This window comes from Nelumbo nucifera, chromosome 1 (genome assembly GCF_055504915.1).
Source record: "Nelumbo nucifera cultivar China Antique chromosome 1, China Antique-T2T, whole genome shotgun sequence".
Lineage (NCBI taxonomy): Eukaryota > Viridiplantae > Streptophyta > Magnoliopsida > Proteales > Nelumbonaceae > Nelumbo > Nelumbo nucifera.
In genome coordinates, this window is record NC_142649.1 from 209,734,594 (window position 1) to 209,754,547 (window position 19,954).

The 19,954-nt window shown below is 40.0% G+C and overlaps 1 protein-coding gene across 1 annotated transcript; it reads right to left on the reverse strand.

The window, feature by feature from the left end:
• Nucleotides 1-4,526: 4,526 nt before the first annotated feature.
• LOC104585636 (cinnamoyl-CoA reductase-like SNL6) lies at nt 4,527-6,659 on the reverse strand. The gene is made up of 5 exons (XM_010242585.3): nt 6,429-6,659; nt 6,166-6,326; nt 5,567-5,755; nt 5,114-5,451; nt 4,527-4,882 (listed from the first exon to the last, which is right to left on the reverse strand). The coding sequence occupies exons 1-5, from the start codon at nt 6,568-6,570 to the stop codon at nt 4,789-4,791; spliced, it is 924 nt and encodes a 307-aa protein (XP_010240887.1). The 5' UTR covers nt 6,571-6,659; the 3' UTR covers nt 4,527-4,788.
• Nucleotides 6,660-19,954: the final 13,295 nt, after the last annotated feature.

A 19,954-nucleotide genomic window follows, 5' to 3' on the forward strand; every position in this document is an offset into this window, starting at 1 on the left:
GTTTGGAACCTTTGGGTCTTGGAGAGGCAAGGCGTAAGGCAGTGATGTACATATCTATTTTAAACCAAGGATTCAACCGGTTCTCTCGGCATTTACATTATCCATTATGCATAACATATAATGTGTGTTCAAACACCAGATCATCTAATTCAGTTCGAGACTTGTGGTTCTAGAACATGGTTTTTTTTTTTTTTTTTTTTTTTGAATTCTTAGAACTCAAGCAGTTTAAATCAATTCTTTCAACCTGTTGTTGACCCAGCTGGTCGGACCATGTTCAGGTCACAATTCCAGTTTGGGTCAACCTTTAACCCACTATACAGTCTATGCTAAAAAAAAACATTGATTCGATCAATGGCCTATTAACCTAGACAGCTGAATCATTGACCCATCTGACCCATTTACCGGATCATCAGTTTTCTTGTATGAAATATTTTTGTTTTTGTTTTTGAAAATTTCTGTAACAATGGCATCAAGGGTTTACTCATTGACCCAGAAGGTTGAACAGCTGATCCATTGATCTCGAAAGGAAAAGCGGTTCAACATCCAGGCCGGTTTTAAAGAACTGGCTTAAATGGGCGAAGTTAGGTATCACTGTGCATTGAGAGGGATTGTTAACCATACAAGATAATTGATGCTTAAATGCAAGAGAGAACAAGTGAGAATCCCCGGATGAGTCTCTGCATCATCTATACCTCCGTATTGAAAATCTATCAACTTGTTCTGAACCCAAAAACTGGCAGAATAGAAATATCTTCAGAACTTGCCTGGATCCTACTAATAAAAGTACCCTCGTACCTATGTATACTTATCTTCAATACCAAACCTCATTAATACATTCATGAACCATAATATGGTCAATGTGATGATGCATTTGCTATTTATTTAAAAACGCCTCTAGATACCTTAGTTGTTCTCTTAAATAAATAGCTATTGACCAAGTTCACTTAAACTGATGGCGAAGCCTTTAGACTAATAATCTGGTCAATTGGAGGTACACTTGCTTGAAGCCTTAAAGAGTGGTGGGGTGGATCCGTCTTTCTTCTTTAATGATTGACGATGGAGGTCTCATTAGTTGGAAGGTTTTGTCAAATGGCAAAAAGCACTTAATTAAGATCTGTTTTGTTGTTTTAACTTCTAACCATAAATCAGTGGTATACATGGTTTTCAAAACTGGATCAGAAAATCCGGGAACTGGTCAAGTAACCAATTTCATTTCACCCTAAAACTGTTTTTTCGTTAAAAACAATTGATTTGATCAGCGATTCAATGACCTAGGTGGTCGAACCGTCAACCCAGACAACAATTGTTAATCGCTTTCATTGTTTTATTTTTTTAAATCAGAACGGGCCATCGATTCGAACCAAATGATTGAACCATTCAACCCAAAAATCAGTCATAGTTCCATGTCCAGTCGGGTTTTAAAAACCTTGGTGGTATTTGAACCTGTTTGAAGAACAAGTTAATAATTTTCAGTGTAAGTACGGTTCCGTGTATATGCCTACAGTGCCCATAAGGCCATAACTTGCCATCTGTCCTTTTATCACAGGATCATGATGTGTTGCTGGGTCGATCTCTCATGCGGGTCAAATGAGACAATAGTTAGCTTAGCAAATTTGTCCACTTACATGTATTCCTCTTTTCACCACTTGGATTAGTGGAGTTTGGTCCATCTCCATCAACCTCTCCACCTCTACGCTCTATCATATTAATTCTTTAACTACTCTCTTTCTCTCCCCCAAAACCCAAGGCTATGTTCTCTTACCTTCAAACCAAACATAGCCTAAGCTTCTGTCACATATTCACATTTCCATCTCCCCTACTAAATTCTAGGGAAATTTCTTTTATAAAGGTTTCCTTATCTTTCCCTACTTTTTCCTTCAAACCAAACATAGCCCAAGCTTCTATCACATCTCCATCTCCCTTACTAAATTCTAGGGAAAATTATTGATAAGGATATATTTAACAATTAGGTGCAGTAAACTCTATTAACTATTATTACACAATATTGTCATGGACTACTATTACACAATATTGTGCAGTAAGCTCATGCCTGTCACCATATTACCTATATATTACACAATACTGTCATGGACTATTAACTCTTAAAAATTGTTTTGGGGACAACCATGTCCGGTTGTTGAAGCTGGTCAAGGACAAAAATTAATGCAGTCTCAATTAACAATGGCATCGCCTCTCTTCCATCTATTTTTGACATCTTTGCCATATGTGGCTTATGAATTTAAGTTGGGTTTTCTTCATCAATCCTTTTACTGTTTCTAATTAAGAATCAATTTTAGTAGAATTTGTAAAATACCTAGTTTCAGAAACATCCTCCCTCCTGAATTTTGATCCCAACGTTTGGCATCTTTTGCATAAAGCGACTACTTCCCGATTCAAATCCATGTTTTTTCATGCTTGTAAGCCAGAGATTTTACCATTACACAAAGAGTAAAATTGAGATGATCACTTATTCCTTTCCCCTGTTAAAACTGAGTATGCCACAGTTATCTCCAGTATTTAGGATTCCAAAGGCTTTGGAGGAGGCTCTACACTCAAGCATGCTGCATGCATGCATGTTTAAAGAGATATCTTAAGGGGAAGAAAGTAGTTTTTGAATCTTAATTTTCAGAATTGCAGCCTTGAAAGTTGAAATGCAACCGTAAGTGCTACTGGTTGAGTCATGCCTGATCCCTTTCAGCTTTGAACCACAAGTCCTTGAATCTTAGGGCCCGTTTTGTTCGTGGGAATAGGGGTCTGGAATTAGATTTCAATTCTAACTGTTTGGTTGGGCAGAACCAGAACCCATATACATTCCTGGTGGAATGGTTTTGAGTGAATGGCCATTCCCTCCCCCTCCATTGAGAATGAAATCCAGTCTTCTCATTATTCTTCACCAAAAAAAAAAAGAAAAAGAAAAAGTTTCTCGTAATTGATCAGGTGGCTAATCCCTGGCCCATGTGCATAGATTAACCTCTGTCCCTATCCCACTGTTTATTTACTAGGTGTTTGGCATCGGTCTCATAAAAACAGTGTTGGGCATGTGTGAGAAAACGATGCTTATTTTTTGTTTGGAAGTGGTGCTGCCACATAGGCTGTTTTCTAGGAAAATAGCATTGGTTTTGTTTGGTACTAGTGTTGTATGACCATTTTTAGCATTGGTCATATTATCCAACATCCAAGATGATGCTACATCATTGCACCATTAGTAGCAACAAGCTGTTTTTTGAGAAAACATCGAATTTGGCATTGATTTAGATCACACTTTCTCGATTTCCAAAGTGTGGTCTGAAACAATGTTTTTTTTTTCTAAAAAACAATACCAAATAAGAGGCCATTTTCTAAAGCACCGCTTTTTCTGATGTGGTGCCTACGTGGCATCGTTTTATTAGAAAACGACATCGATGCCAAACTCCCACTTAGCGTATGTTTGGTTCTGTGGGTGTTTCATGAGAGGTGTTTTGGTAAACGGTGCTATGTCATCACCATGCCAGCATTTATCTCATTATACCAATTCGTATGCATCGGCATTGATAAAAGTTGGTTTTGATTTATGTGCACACTAACCATTGGGAGAAACTTCATTTTAATGCTTCCCCCAACGGTAAAACGTTTATTTACTGTTCCACAGATGTGGCACCTAATGATGCTTAGTTCTTAATAAATGGTTTATCAACCACTTTTCTCAGTTTTGATGCCAAATCAAGTACAAACATTTATTTAATAAATGGTCACAGAACCAAACACATATTTAGATAACAGAAATATTTAGTTAAATTGGTTAAACCATGACCTACGCCCCTAGCTAGTTGATTTGGTCATGGCCCTGAAACCGTTATTACAAATAAAATTGGCTAAAACTATCCACCTTCATTGTCCAAACTAGGAGAGTTGTGTATAATCAGACAGTTTTTTGTCATTTTTATTTTATCTCTTATGCAAACTTCAGAAGTTCATAGTCCCTGTTTTTTTTTCCGTTCTGTAGGCACGACGTTGTAAGTAGTTAAATGAGTATTTAAAAAATTTGTTTGACACTTGTTATCATGATTTTTAAAATCGATCCGGAGATCGAATCGGTTAGGAGTCTGGTTATTAGGTCGAACGGTCCAACCATTCGAATTGAATGATCAGCCCGTTCTAACAAAAAACTAAAAAAAATTAAAAAATGAAAACCGATCAAAACCGTTCAAATAGTTCGAACGATTAACCGCCCGAACCAACAGTTTACTAACCAAAATCAACTATTTTTATGGAAAATCCAATTTTGAGGAAAACCAGAACCGGTCACCTGACCTAACCGGTTCCCGGTTTTTCTGGTCCGACCGTCCAATCCGATCCAATTTTGAAAACAATACTTGTCCCTTAAAATACCCCCGCATATCATTGAAAAAGATTAATACTCACTTTTTGAGAGTTGTCAAAATATTTATCAAATGTTCATTTGATATGCTTAATTACTCTGTTGTGATTACTGGATCCGGTCCTTTTTTTTGTTCTAGTGGTGAATTCTTCCCTTGAATCATGCCACGTGTTGAAATCTTATCGGTGCCACATGTATACATATTAATAGAAGAGGGCTTTTGCCAATACATTACACTTAGCTCGTCATAAACATGTTACATACATGGTAATGTTCACGATCGATTTATTTATTGAAAATATAAAAAATATTAATAATAGGATGTTACAAAGCTTGTTTCTGTTGGGAACTACTTGGTGACGTATACGCTTCCAAGCCGTTGATTTGATTTCGGACTTGCCGCGCTATCATCATATTCACCTCTTTGACATTCATTCCACTTGGATTCCACTCTCGAAATCCACCATCAGCTTGCTCAACTTCTTGTTGCTGATCCTTTGCTCCAATATTCTCGTATCCTCCCAGCTGTACACGTGCCAGCCACACCACACCACACCAACGTTGATTGTAACATCAACAACATCAATCAATTAATCAGATGGGTCCCACAAATACACACTAGTGCTCGAACTTGATTAATCGTATTAATGCCAGACGGATCCAACTAACTTTGATTATCTAAATTTTTTTGGGGGTTTCATCTTTTTCTTTATGTTAAAAGACATAATTACCCCTCAATAAAAAAACCCACTGTACCTTGGAGGTAGGGCGGAGGCCGTGGACGGCGTCAGCATCTGGGCCAGCTTTAAGGCGTCTTCTGGGCGGTTGATAACATGGTTGAAGCACAGATAACGCCCGTAGGTGGAGATGTCCTCATAGGCGCAGATGTGGGCGTCCACCAAGAACCTCAGATCAACGGTCACGAATACTCCATCTTCATACATCTCAGCCGCTCCTTTCAAGTAGGGATTGGTGATCGATAGTTCTGGGCCCATCAATAGCCCCGCGTTTATGGACACCATGTTCAGTCCTCTGTCCATCGCCAGGGCCCATGCTGTCTTCTCCGCCATCGTCTTCGACAGTGCATGCCATAACTGCATGTCATGCAACCAACCAAACGGAACTCGTCAATTCGATTTAATTACTAGAATACCCTTTACCATTGGACTTGGAAGTTGGAACGAGTATGGTCGGTCCGACGATGTGTACCTTGAACTTCCGGCAGAAATTGACGTCGCTCCAGTTCCGTTCATCGAAATCTGAAGATGACTTGCGATCTTCTCTCCAGATAACGGCCGTCACAGACGACGTGAATACAACCTTGTCTATCGTATCCGTCTGTGCGCACGCTTCCAACACGTTGTGCGCCGCTCTCACTTCCACCTCCGCCATAAATTCCTGCAACAAACCCCAAGAAACAACGACGCGTTAATTAAGGCCACTGGAGGTTAACTATTAGAACATGATAAGCTGGCTGGACTATGCCAGCTGGCAATTAACGTATATGGCAGACTCATACATAGCGTCTCCCTCCCGACACCGGATCTGCTCCTCACACAACAGGATTCCCAATTCCTCACAAATTTACATTTAACACAACAGGATTCCCAATTCCATAGTCCATAGTCCATGCTAGTTGTAATGAACTTTGTAATGCCAAATAAATCCTCTCCTTGAATCTCTCCGTGAATCATAAATTCATAATTGACGAAGCAGGAGTCACTGTGTCAACAGTGAATGGATAAATGAAGAATGAGTACTGAGTAGTGTTGTAAATGAATAGGAACAGGGGTTAATGCGAGACGTACATCGAAGGTGGATTGGTCCTGGGGAGGCTCGAAGGTGTAGAACAAGCCTGAACAGCCCTTCAAGGCGTCCATGATGCTCTGGTAGTCGAATGGATCCGCGTGGAACACCTTCAGATTCTTGTCGTTATCAGAAGAAATTCCTTTGAACGCCTGCAAATCACCTAAAATAAAACAATACAAAAAAAAACAAACAAGATGAGAAAAAGAAAGAAAGAAAGAAAGAAAGAAAGAAGGAAAGAAGGAAGATGGGGATGAAGACTAACCATGGTTCTGGACGGCAGCGTGAACGGTATAGCCCCCTTGCAAGAGACGATCCACAAGGCTGGAACCCAGACGGCCTGAAGCGTCCATGACACACACGGTCTTGAAAGTATCATAATCAGGGAATGAAGCTACTGGTGCCATGTGTGTGTATCTCTGTCTCTTCTCTGTGTTTCAGAGAGAGCAAGAGCCGAGAGATGTCTGTCAGTGTTCTAGAGGTAAAAGGGTAGATGTGTGCGTGTGTATTTAAAGGGGGAAAAGAGGAAGAGAGCTAGCTAGCATTCAAAGAGTGTGGTGAGTAGATGGTTGGGAGGTGGTTGTTAGGAAAATGGACGAGAGAGGGAGAGAGAGATGGGAAAAGGACAGAAGGGGCGGGTTAGCTAGGGGACCCTTGGCCTTGGCCTTGGGTCGGCAAGACGGCAACCACCGATCATTAGTTCTAATCTACCCAGCTTGAGCCACGTTTTGATGGGGGAACCGGTTTGACTCTTTCACGGGTTTTGTAGAGTTAATAATAGCCACTGAACAAGTCGTGATGCAGTCAACTACATATGGACAGCCTGGTTTTTAACTTTCTTGTCTATGAATGGTTGCAGTTGCCAGCCCTGATCGAACACACTCTCACTTCATTCACTTGTGCGGACTTTCTCATTTCTGCGAATTAACGAGGGTCCACAAATGGAGTTGACTGAGTGAGATAGACCTCCAGACTTGAGCAGCAGATGCTTTTAATATCCCAATTGACCATGAAGCTGTGCCGCAACATGACGATAAATAATATTCATCTGCCTCTGCAAGATTTGTCAAATACTAAAATCCCAGAATTTAAAACAATTCCAAATCAAGTTCGTTTGCCTGTTATGTTATTGCTTCAAAAAGAAAAAAAAAAAAAAAAAATTTAAGCAAATTTTTGTTTGTAGTTACGATAGTTGGGCTTCTGCCTTCTTCTACCCAGATCTGGTCTCATGTTTCTGACTCCCTCGTCAAATTTTTTTATTTGTTAAACGGAGTTGGGAACAGAGAACATGGCTCTGGTTCTTTAAATATTTCATTTACATAAATATGAAGGGTCCGTTTGGTAAGTTTTTTTTGAGAAGATCTTCCCATAATTATAATAGTCAATAGATGATGTATTGAGTTTTTGACATAAGATCATTGGGTTTCTCCGCACAAAATCAGCCCACAATGCACTTTCCACATCTTTTTGACGATAAGATCTTCTGTATGCTAAATGGGAATAGACCTACTTTTGGTCTTCTCAACTTATAAATAGCCAAAACACCACGCTAAAAGACACGCCAAACGAGGCCGAAATGATTCTTGTAAGTGAAGCAATCAAATGTTTCTTTTCGCAGCTGGGGACGTTGGGGATTGGACGCCTGGATGTTTTGTGTGTTGTAGTAGGCATCACAGCTTTGGTTTAGTGCGAGCTCACCCTCTGTCCATCTGTCAATTGAAATTTATTGGCTGATTAACTCATTTCAGCTGTTAATTAATTAAGTAGATGGAGATCAACTCATTTCGCCCATCGGAATTCTGAAAATGATGACATTCCTAATATTTTTATGGACAACTGATTACATTTCCGATAAGTAAATCTCATTTCCAATTCATAATATATAAAAGAAAAGAAACCAGAATGCATGGTGTCATGTGATTTCATATGGCACCAAGCAGACTATAACTGGTAGATTGAATCGATTCAGCCGTGTTTCAGGTAGTATTAGAATTGTCGAAAAGCTACTAATTCGATCAATGTTGGCTACAAAGCCTGCAGAGTAGATGGAATAGGAGACATTTACAAGATCTAACCATCCATTTGATCCCTTTCACATTAATAATAAAAGTTTACTGCATATTTCTTTGTAAATTGTCTTGCTTATTCATGAAGATTAGTTTTATTACAAGCTTAGTTATAAATTCAAGTTTTACTCTAAGAGAGACAGAGGTAGAAGACAATGTCACCAAAAGTCTGGCAACATCACAAAATTTCAAAACCTATTACAGGTAGGGATGTTAATGGGTTGGATTATACAGTAAACCGACCTTGACCTGGCCTTAGTATTAAATTGGCTTCAGGACAGCCTTGATCACATGTCAGGTTAGGTGAGCTTGACTCGCCAAGTTTACGGCAAGCCATAGGCGTCACTGAGTCGAAGTTTTCTTTCGTTTTCCATATTAATTAATTGTTGTAGCTATTGTGATTGATAGACTTGGTGTTTATATACATTGATGGTAAGCTCTTAATGGTTTTTTGGATTTTTTTTATCAAAATGGGAAAGTGGGAATAGCTCTTAATGGTTTTTTGGATTTTTTTACCAAAATACCCATTGCTCTCTTTCTCTCTCTCAAGAAGGCAGAAATTGTAATTTGAATGAGTGAATTCATTCTATTCTATTTCATTCTCACAATCAAGGTATTAACTCCCATTCTCTCTTATTAAATTATATATTTAAGGTATCTTTAATTTGTTTCTTAATTAAATTCATGATGATCAATAATTTAGAAACATATAAAAAATAATATTATGAATATATAATCCAATAAATTCATAGGATATGGATTTAATTAGTAATTTTTTTCATTGAAAATTAGTAGAATTCAATAGTAAGAAACAAAAAATTGAATTCAATGAAAGAGGTTGAGAGTTAATACCTTAAATATAGGTTTCAATGAGAGGAAATAAGATAAATAAAAAATTAAGTAACAATAAAAATTAGTTTTCCTGCCTTGATAATAGAAAGAGGCCAAATTCAAAAATAGGGTATTTTAGTCAAGAGAAAGCCTAAAATTTCACAATTCAAACTTTTAGTAGTAGAATAGATGCATCTAAAAGTGATGATGATTTAACATCATTATATCAATTGATGATAAACATGATTTTTTTAGTTGAATAATTTGATGATGCATCATCGTTATAGGATGTTTCGTCTTTGATGCATTATTAAAGTGGAAATAACTCCCCATGGCTTTTGGACTTTTTATTAACTAAAATACCTCTCATTTTGAAATTGGTTTCTTTCTATTGAGAAGGCAGAAATTGTAGTTTAAATGCTACTATTCAGTCCATTCTATTCCCCCCCCCCCTTTTTTTGCTCCAAGAAATGGTAAGACTTTTATTAACTAAAAAGGAAGATAAACAATCAAGGGGAACCCTAGCTAATTTTGTGTGCAATACAATTTAGGGAAATTTTCTTAAACTACCCTTATGGTTTAGCTAATTGACTCAACTCTACCCTTACTATTTACATATTGTCTTAAAAAGCCTTAAGTTTTTCTAACAATTGTCTAAAACCTCCCTCATCATTAACATTCCGTTACGTTCACATGTGACGTCACATGATTATTGATATATTTTTTGAAAATTCCTAAAATACCCTATCTTAACATCTTCTCAGAAGAATATTTTTATCCCAATTTCTCAGAATATTTTAAACTACTTCAGCGATTTGCAGAAACAGGCCAGAAAGGATGCTAATATGATTATTGAGCTCGCATTCTGTGCACCTGTGGGTGCACTGGACAAGTGTACCTGCGAATGGCTGATTGACACGTCGACCAGGCCAACGTTAACGCGCATTTGAGCGTTAACGTGGTCTGGTCCGGTTCACGCGGAAACGAACTGGTTCCACCGAACCCTACCCATACAGCAGAGTAACCCTTGTCCATCAGCGATGACAGAGCTTCGGCAATGAATCAACGACAATAAAACTCCGATGGCGACAACATTTCCTTCTCTTCTTCTTCTTCAACTCTTTATTATTCTTCTCTTCTTCTTCTTCTTCTTCTTCTTCTTCTTCTTCTTCTTCTTCTTCTTCTTCTTCTTCTTCGGTGGTAGGTCCGATCTGAAGGACGAACAGGTAGGACACATCGACCAGAAACATCTCACATCCCACATCCCACCGTTGTTTCTCGGTTTTGAATGAAAAACAACGACTGATGAAATAGGGGTTAGGGCTTGGGGTGTTTAATCTACTGAAGCAGGGGTTAGGGCTTGGGGTGTTTAATCTACTGAAGCAGGGGTTAGGGCTTGGGGAGATTAGCTTTGTTCTGATGACTAATGACTGCCGGTGTGAGGAGTAATGGTTCTCGAAAGAAGAAGAAGAAAGAAGAACATGGGAAGGAGAGGAAGAAGAAGAAATAAGAGTCGTTGGGAGACTGGAGAGAACTTTTCTATATTTACCGTCGAAATTCTTGCCGCCACCGGTGTATGTGAGTGGCTGATGGGATGATTTTATGGGTTAGGAGTGGGACTAGGAGAAGCGGAGAAGTGGAGGAAATGGGAGGGACTGAGGGAGTTCGAATTAAATCCCTTTATGGCCGGTTCAACTGGAGGAGAGTTGGGTTTAACCAGCCAAATTATTAATAACGGAGAAAACTTCCGTTAATTCATGGTTAACACGTGTTCGCCTCTCATTCACAGATGCACTCGTCCGGTGCACAGAATGCAATTCCGATTATTGGGTTTAACATGATGAGGATTATTAACGAACCCACTACATTTACAAAGGATGCTGTCCGTCGAGTGCAACATAGGAACAAATTCATGATGGAGTGAAAAATAACAAATTTAAAAGTAGGAATTGTAGAGAATCTATTTCTAAAATACAACTTAAAACCCCAAGACTAAATTTTTTCTTAAACGAGTATGTATTGCAAAGAGAGAGAGAGAGTGAGAGAGAGAGAGTAAAGAATAACTGTATGGATCGAAATTCAAAGGAATGGCTATTCTGTCTTGTCTTTCAATGGAGACAATCGCCCCATATATATACAATTACATCATGATCAAATTAGCAACTCTAGAAATTAGCAACTTCCTAAAACCGTACCTTCCTAAAACTCTATCCACAATATTAGCAACTTCCTAAATACAATATTAGCAACTTCCTAAATACAATATTAACAACTTCCTAAATAATATCTTTCTAAATATATACAGTATCTACAATATCTCCATTACTCCCCCTCAAGTTGGAGCATGTAGGTCACGTATGCCCAACTTGCGAAGATGAAAATCGAACTGTCGTCGCCCAAGTGCCTTGGTCAAAATATTCGCCAACTGATTATAAGTCCATACATGAGTAGTCTCAATAGTGCGGGCATGCAAGGCATTACGAACAAAGTGACAATCAACCTCTATATGTTTGGTGCGCTCATGAAACACTAGATTAGCCACAATATACATAGCGGCACGACTATCACAATGCAATTTCATAGGTCTGGGATGTTCCACCCCAAGATCACGAAGGACACTCTTCAACCATTTCAATTCACATGTCGCAGTAGCCAGAGACCTGTACTCTGCTTCTGTAGATGACCGTGAGACGGTATGTTGCTTCTTGGTTTTCTAGGAAACAGGAGACCGTCCACGCATTACAAAATACGCAGTCAAAGAGCACTGTGTCAAAGGACAACTGGCCCAGTCGGAGTCACAATAAGCATATAATCTGAGATCACTGTTGACACTCAACATGATTCCCTGTCCTGGATTTCCTTTTAAGTGTCGGACCACCTGTAGAGTTGCATCCCAATGTTCTTGTCGTGGTTGTTGCATAAATTGAGCCAATATATGCACAGAATAACAAATCTCATGCCGTGTTATAGTAAGATAAATTAATCTCCCTACCAGACGTCTATATTTTTCTGGGTCATCCAGGAACTTCCCGTCGGCCAGTGCGAGTCAATGATTTTGTTCCATGGGCAGATGGGCCGGTTTAGCCCCTAGCAGTCCTATTTCAGAAATAATATCTAATGCATATTTTCGTTGGCAGAGATAGATGCCATCATTTCCTCTGGCGACTTTGATGCAAAGAAAATACTTTAGTGTTCCAAGATCCTTCATGTGAAAACACCGACTCAGATATTGTTTGAATTGATGTATCATCTCCCCATTGTTTCCTCCCACGACAAGATCGTCCACATACACCAAAACACATAGTGTAGCTCCGTTTTTATGGTAAGTGAATAAAGAATAGTCTGAATGTGATTGAGTAAAACTATATGTCTTTAACGCCGTACCTAATTTGGCAAACCAGTTTCTGGGTGCCTGTCACAATCCGTACAGAGATTTGCGCAGACAACATACTTTCCCTGAATGTGTAGATGAAAAACCGGGCGGCAATCGCATATACACCTCTTCCGCCAGGTCACCATGCAAAAAGGCATTATGCACATCCATCTGTTGAAGCTCCCACTTTCGTGCCGCTGCTATAGCCAAGAACAACCGAACAGTCACCATCTTTGCCACTGGTGCGAGAGTCTCATTATAGTCTATCCCGGCCTTCTGGTTGTTCCCAAAAATCACCAATCTTGCCTTGTGTCTTTTGATTGTTCCATCTGAATTATACTTGGTCTTGTATACCCATTTGCACCCGATGGCTCGCTTCTCGAGGGGCAACGATTCAAGGGTCTAGGTCCCATTGCGCTCGAGAGCTTAAATTTCTTCCTTCATGGCTTGTCTCCAATGTGACTCACAGATTGCTTCTGAAAAATATGTGGGATCTTTCCCTGCAGTTATAGCTGCCAAAAATTGTCTATGTCTCAAAGAAAAGTTAGTACAAGTCACGTAATAGGATATGATGCACCTGAGGAGTGGTATGATGTGGCATGATCCGCGAGGGGGTCGTTAATGTGTTGTGCTGTGTGGCATATATAGTCCTTCAGGTTCTCAGGAGGACGCCTTTCCCTACATCCTCGGCCAAGGTTTTCTCCTTCACTGTTGCTTTCCAAGTTCACGTTGCCCTCTCTCTGTTCATTAAGATCTTCACCACTCCCCCTTGCTTCTGGAGTCACATCTTCTTCAGGAGTTGATTCATCATTCGAATTTTCTACACTGTTCGCCTCATGGTCATCAAAGAATTGTGCATCATTATTACAGACAGATGGTTGCTCGGCCACACCGGGGTTAAGGGATTCAGAAACAGTAACTTTATAAGGAAATATATGTTCAGAAAATACAACATCACGAGATACAAAGAACTCATTTGTATCTAAGTCATAGAGTCTCCATCCTTTCTTACCAAAAGGGTACCCAACAAATATGCACTTTCGACTTCGAGAACCAAACTTGTCTTTGTCACGCCCCTGATAATGAACATGACATAAACACCCAAAAACATGAATATGTTTGTAAGTTGGTTCCTTCCCAAATAGCAATTCACATGGACTCTTTCCTTCAAGTAAAGAACTTGGAGTACGGTTAATTAGGTACCCGGCAGTCAACACACATTCACCCCAAAAACTCACCGGTAAATTTGCCTAAAAACGCAAAGCACGTGCAACATTCAGAATGTGTCGATGCTTGCATTCCACCCTACTGTTTTGCTGAGGTGTCCCTACACAAGATGTTTGTTGAATGATGCCATGAATATTACAGTAATTACTCAAGGCTACAAATTCCGACCCATTATCACTTCTTATCACCCTAACCTTACTGTCGAATTGGGTCATTACCATGGCACAAAATTTCATAATATTAGCACCAACTTCACTCTTTTCTGCCATTAAATAAATCCACACTGCCCATGAGTAATCATCAACGATGGTCAGGAAATATATAGCACCACATGAAGCAGGAGTACGATGTGGTCCCCAAACATCACAGTGAATTAAGGCAAAAGGTGCAAAAGCTTTATTAGAACTTAGAGGAAGCACATCACGAGTTTGTTTAGTTCTTAAACAAATATCACACAACTCACTAGATGTTTCTTGACTAGCAAGTTTATTTTTAATAGTAGGAAGTAAACTAACAACTTGTTTTGAGGGATGTCCCATTCGCCTGTGCCACAACTCATATGAGTCCACCTTTGCCAACCTGCATGCACTTGTCCTTGTCACATAGCGCCAAAGATAGACCCCATCACGCTTCTCACCCACACCAATCACTATCCTCGAAGTGGGGTCCTGCATTACACATAAATTGTTAGAAAACGTGACTGTACATTTTAATTCATCAATAAATTGAGACACAGATATCAAATTGCAATTCAAGTTGGGAACATATAAAACATGTTTTAAGTTCAATCCTTTCCCAAGCTGCACTTCTCCTTCTTGCAACGCCATCATATTCTTTCCATCAGGGAATCCAACGGCGCAAGGAGCGATTTCATGCACATTCTTCAATAGCTCCAAATTCCCAGTCATATTATGAGAACACCCTGAATCAATCAACCACATTTTCTTACCCGTCAATTTTTCTGAAGTGGATTCCTTCTGTGAATTGATCATCGCCATTAATGTTGCCCATTGTTCATCATTAAGTTCGGGAAAACCAGCTTTATCGCTGGTCCGTACAACCGCAGCAGTGGTGCTGATGCCGTAGTTTCCTGGTGTCTGGACAGCATTGGCCGCCGCTGAACCAGATCCTCCTCGACCTCTTCCGGTTCCCGTGCCACGACCTCCTCATCCTCCACGACCACCAAAGCGACCTCCTTTGCTTGCAAACCACCAATCTAGGTAGCCTACAAGCTGGAAGCATTCGAGTACCTCATGTCCAGTTTTCCCACAGTGAGAGCACATCTTCTCATCCTTGTTCTGAGATTTGGTTCTATTTCCAGTTTGCACAGCAAATACTACAACCTCTACTCGTTCTTCACGTGCTCGAGCCACCATTTTGTGTCATTCTTCTTGCACAATTATTGCATATATTCGGTTCAAAGAAGGTAAAGGTTCTGTACTCAAAATGTTCGATCTAACAGTACCATAAACTACACTGTCAAGACCCATGAGGAATTGATGAATTTTCTCCTTTTCCCGCTCCAACGTCAGCTCGGTCGTCGCTCCACACTTGCATCCACCACACATGCATTGTGGGTTCTTCACATACCCAGCCAACTCCTCCCACATGGTCTTCATCTTCCCATAATATGCGGATACAGTCATACCTTCTTGTTTGCAATTGGCCAAGTCGCTCTTCAATTAGTGAATCCGCAGATCATTTCCGATGGCGAACTGTTCCCGAAGATCTTCCCACAGCTCCTTTGCGTTTCCATATAGGAGATCGTAGACCGGAGCCCTGGTTCTATGGTATTGAATATCCATGCTCCCAACATGGAATTCACACTATACCAATCTTCCAATTCGCTGGCATCATCACCAGGTTTCGTCACATTTCCTTCAAGGAAAGCTAATTTCTTCTTTGCTCAGAACGCATTTTTCACAGCTTTGGCCCATTCATCATAATTATCCCCTTTCAAGACGATAGGGGTCACGACTAAGCCGGGGTTGTCTTGCGAACCAAGGTAATAAGGAGATTTTGAATCAGCCATAGTGTAAGTATGGCTCTGATACCATAAAGAATAACTGTATGGATCGAAATTCAAAGGAATGGCTATTCTGTCTTGTCTTTCAATGGAGGCAATCGCCCCATATATATACAATTACATCATGATCAAATTAGCAACTCTAGAAATTAGCAACTTCCTAAAACCATACCTTCCTAAAACTCTATCCATAATATTAGCAACTTCCTAAATAATATCTTTCTAAATATATACAATATCTCCATTAGAGAGGGAGGCACAACCTTTTCCAAACTCTTCTAAACCTCCTCTGCATTGAAATGCTACCACTTTTCTCCGCCACTGCATTCAATGCTTCAGTGCCGATACGCTACAGACCCAAAAACGACACCAACCCCAACCCCAACCGTCCATTACTACTGTCACCACCAATTCTGTTCTCTAACAGAATTTGTGGCCCAACAATAGCTGCATTTTCTTCCAGAACAAGAAATTCATCATTGTTCTCCATCCCCCTAAAACATCCCCTGAAACAACCTCACTCTTTACTGGATCATCATGTTTTGTGACAGTGATAGAAGAGAACGAAAGCAGGGTCCCAAAAGTACAACTAAAAAACTTTAAAAAAGACTGCCACTGCATCCATCATGGAAGAGAATGAGAGGGAGAGGGGGGAGTTCAACGATGTCATTGGATGGTAAAATTGGAAAGCAAATCGAGGAGGGAGACAAAAAATGGGCGTACTTTTGAAAATTTAAAAAACAATGGAGGGTAAAATAGTCTTCTTATATCTCCATTAATGGATGGAAGAAATGAAAATTGATTGAACATTCTCAGGATATCTTGGGCATCTTGTATTAAATCATGGCAGCTCCAAGTATAAGAGGATTGAAAAACTCATCCATTTTGGGAATGAAAGAATAAGGACTTAATAACTAATCATGACGAAGTTGGATTTCCTACACTCGTTTGGGTGTGAGATGGGGTGCACTTTCATTCAGAGTCAACCATATCACACATCCCATGGCACCCTATCTCATTTGTGTGGAAAAAACAAAATGGTATGTTTAGGACGTTATCACATTATGTCTTTAAGAATTCATTTTTTTAAATTTGAAAAAAAAAATAAATAAATAAAAAGAAGAAGACTATTCAGCTTGACAAATGCAAGAGATTAAACAAAACCAACAGGAAAATTCAATTTAAGGGCTTGCTTGCCAAACCCTAGATGGGTGGACACCATTAATGATCATTGTAGAACTCTCTTCTTCAAACTTCAGCTATGATGGAAGTCATGAGATCTTGTTTAAGAAAATGCCCCCTTCAGACTGTGAAGTCACAAACATTTTGAATATTGGATCTGATGGAAGTTGAATTTTGAACTTTGACAAGAGAAGTTGTGACTTGTAAATTTTCAACTTGACGAGGGAAGCTATAACAAATAGCTCTGCTCCATGAACCTCTGCAAGAAGCTGTAACTTGTAAATCTTAGACTTGGAGAAATCCAAAAAAGAGGGCAAAGCATGTTTGGATCAGTTATTTTCCTCTAAGACATGGGGATTGTGGGAATGGAGTGAAGTTTCCCATATTAATTATATATTCCCATTGCCATGGCGTGCTAACAATGCAAAATCAAGTGAAATCACAACAAGAAAGCCATTCTCTACTCTCTAATTGTTATTGATGAATCAATTTTTTGGGTTAAGTACCTTATCATTTGGTTTGCTTCCAAGTGGCCGATGACTCAGAGGCCGAAGTGGAGAACTTTTGCGGGATGAGGACCTGGATGCCAAGCTGGGGGCAGATTAGGTGCCGAGCTAACTAAGCCGAGCTGGGCAGGTTAGGTGCCGAAGTGACTGGGCCGAGAGTTGGGCAGGTTAGGTGCCAAGCCGACCAGAGTGCTGAGCTAACTGGTGGCGAGCTGGATTGATTGTTGAGCTTCGTAGTTCTTTAGAGACCTGCAAGGAATCAATGTCAGAGGACCCGGGGTGGCTAACCCGGCGAGGTTGCTTCGATGATTAAGTCAGTACTCTCATAGTAGACTGTGAGCTAAAAATCACAAAAGTATGAGAGCTAGAATATGCGTACTTGTCCCCCTCATGTCATTGGGGTTGGTGCCTTTATGTAGGCATTATTTGGCATGGGCTTCATGCACCATATCCAAGATTTTCGAGAGGTCGCCTAAGTGGTCCGAGATTCCTGGAGGCAACCTTCATGCACATTGACCACCCTCCGGATCATTCGGTACGTGGGCCAACTTCCAAGGATCGTGGGAGTGCTGGGATATGCATGCTGAATTTATCGGCGAGCACGTCTCGCAGGTCGCCAAGTCGGCTCCTGTGCCAGGTCGCCAGGTCGACGCCTGTGCCAAGCCGCCAGGTCGGCACCTGTGCTAGGTCGCCAGGTCGGCGCCTGTGCCAGGCTGCTAGTTCGGCGCCTGTGCCAGGTCGCCAGGTCGGCGCCTGTGCCAAATCGCCAGTTGGGACACCATCATCTTGGCTAAGGCAAGTTGTTGCCTAAGTGGTTCTGGATGTCACATAGTTGTTCCGAGATGCCACGTGTCACAATGTCATTGGAGGGCCAAATCCACCCTCATCAGTTATCTTGGAAAATTGTAAGAAATAAATAAAGAAAACTATTTCTACAAGTATGGATCCCAAATTTAACACATTCCTTTCCACCAAAGGAGGAGGAAAGAGGAAGAGAGTCCTAATCGCTTTGGTGCATGCCTAGACTCACATTTGATATTTTATCTTTTAAAATTGCAAGATTGAGAACTGAGAAGAGAGCCTGGATTCATGTTGTAGAGAGCATATACTAGGTTTCAAATTAGAAGAAGCAGATTTCAAAGAAACTCGCTCCTACAAATGGTTTCAAGTGTAAATCTCTCGCTGTAGACAAAGAAAGGCTGAGGGTCACCAACGTGTAAATGATTTCGGGTGTAAAGAAAGGGCTAGAATTTTTTCTCTCCAACCATTTCCTCTTTTCTCTTGTCTCTCATTTTCTTACTTTTCTTTTTATTCTTTGTAATTTGAAAAAGGGAATTAAAAAATAAAGACATAACAAGGTCAACATTGTCATCTAATAACTTCACACAAGTAAGACTGGGTAACTGTGCAAAATTTACGTGTAATAACATGAGTGGAAGAACACCCAAGAATACACCACGACAACTGCAGGAGATCTAGGCTCGATCGTGACACGTTCTTATGGACTATAACATGCATACCTCTCCTACACAAACCTATAGACACAAGGCACACATCTTTCGTACAACATATGCGATCTATCAAAGCTTTCTACAAGAAGCAACATGTGGAGAGATCGTGAGAAGGTGAAAATTATTACACACACAAGCCAGTAGTTGGTCCCCACTTTGCGATCTGATGCACATTGCATCTGAATCAGCCTAGGAATGTAAATCTTAACTACCTTGGGAATGTTCTAGGTTCTCTCATTGCATGGTTCCCTTGTTTATAAACAAGGAACTCTTCCCTTGAGAAGGGTACTACTAACACCCCTTTTCGTTTCCTCCTGACTTCCCTCACCACTGCCTTACACCATGGAATTTTCATTGAATTATTGTTGACCATCTTAATGAGAGCAAGGCAATCCCCTTTTATCATTGTCACTTGCTCAACCCATTTCGCTACATACCCAAGAGTCGTGGCTTCTGCTGATTCTGGGTCATTCATGGTGCCAACATAGATGGAGATAAATATAAAACTGCCGTCTACTTCTTGGATATATAATATTATGTCTGGATTTGTAGCTATATGTGCACTGAATCTTCAAGTACCACTGTATTGCTCAATTCTTCTATGCAACTCATTTTTCAAAAACAACTTCTTTCCAATTTAACCATAACTTCCAAAATGTGGTAGCTAACATAATGAGTTGCATCAAGTCATTTTGTTTTTTCGTGTTGGTGCCCCCAATCACTTATATTATCTGATTTGCCGACACATCCATCTGGCTTCTAGTTATCCCAAACCATATCACCCTCAAGAAATTACACTCCCATAAGAAGGCCCTGAGTTACAAATAAGACATTGGCCCTCCTTTGTCTCCCCAAACAATCTAAACCTCATGTTAACTTGAGAACAAAATGAATGAACCATCATCCATAAAATTAACTTAACCTGGGGATGCACCTTCAGCTTATAGAACTTCGTCCACTATATTTTGTCAATTGAGCTTTCTATCTCTCTCTTAATAAGTTGAGCATAGATTGACTTATTGTGAATTCCCCACATATTTATTTTGCTTGTAGATCTGCTTAGTGCATC

Excerpts from the sequence above, each read along its gene's own strand:
- LOC104585636 (XM_010242585.3), bottom strand. The coding sequence starts at position 6,570 with ATGGCACCAGTAGCTTCATTCCCTGATTATGATACTTTCAAGACCGTG. Across the intron at positions 5,452-5,566 it reads ATTTCTGCCGGAAGTTCAAG|TTATGGCATGCACTGTCGAA; the intron begins GTACACATCGTC and ends CATGACATGCAG. Across the intron at positions 4,883-5,113 it reads GCCTCCGCCCTACCTCCAAG|CTGGGAGGATACGAGAATAT; the intron begins GTACAGTGGGTT and ends GCACGTGTACAG.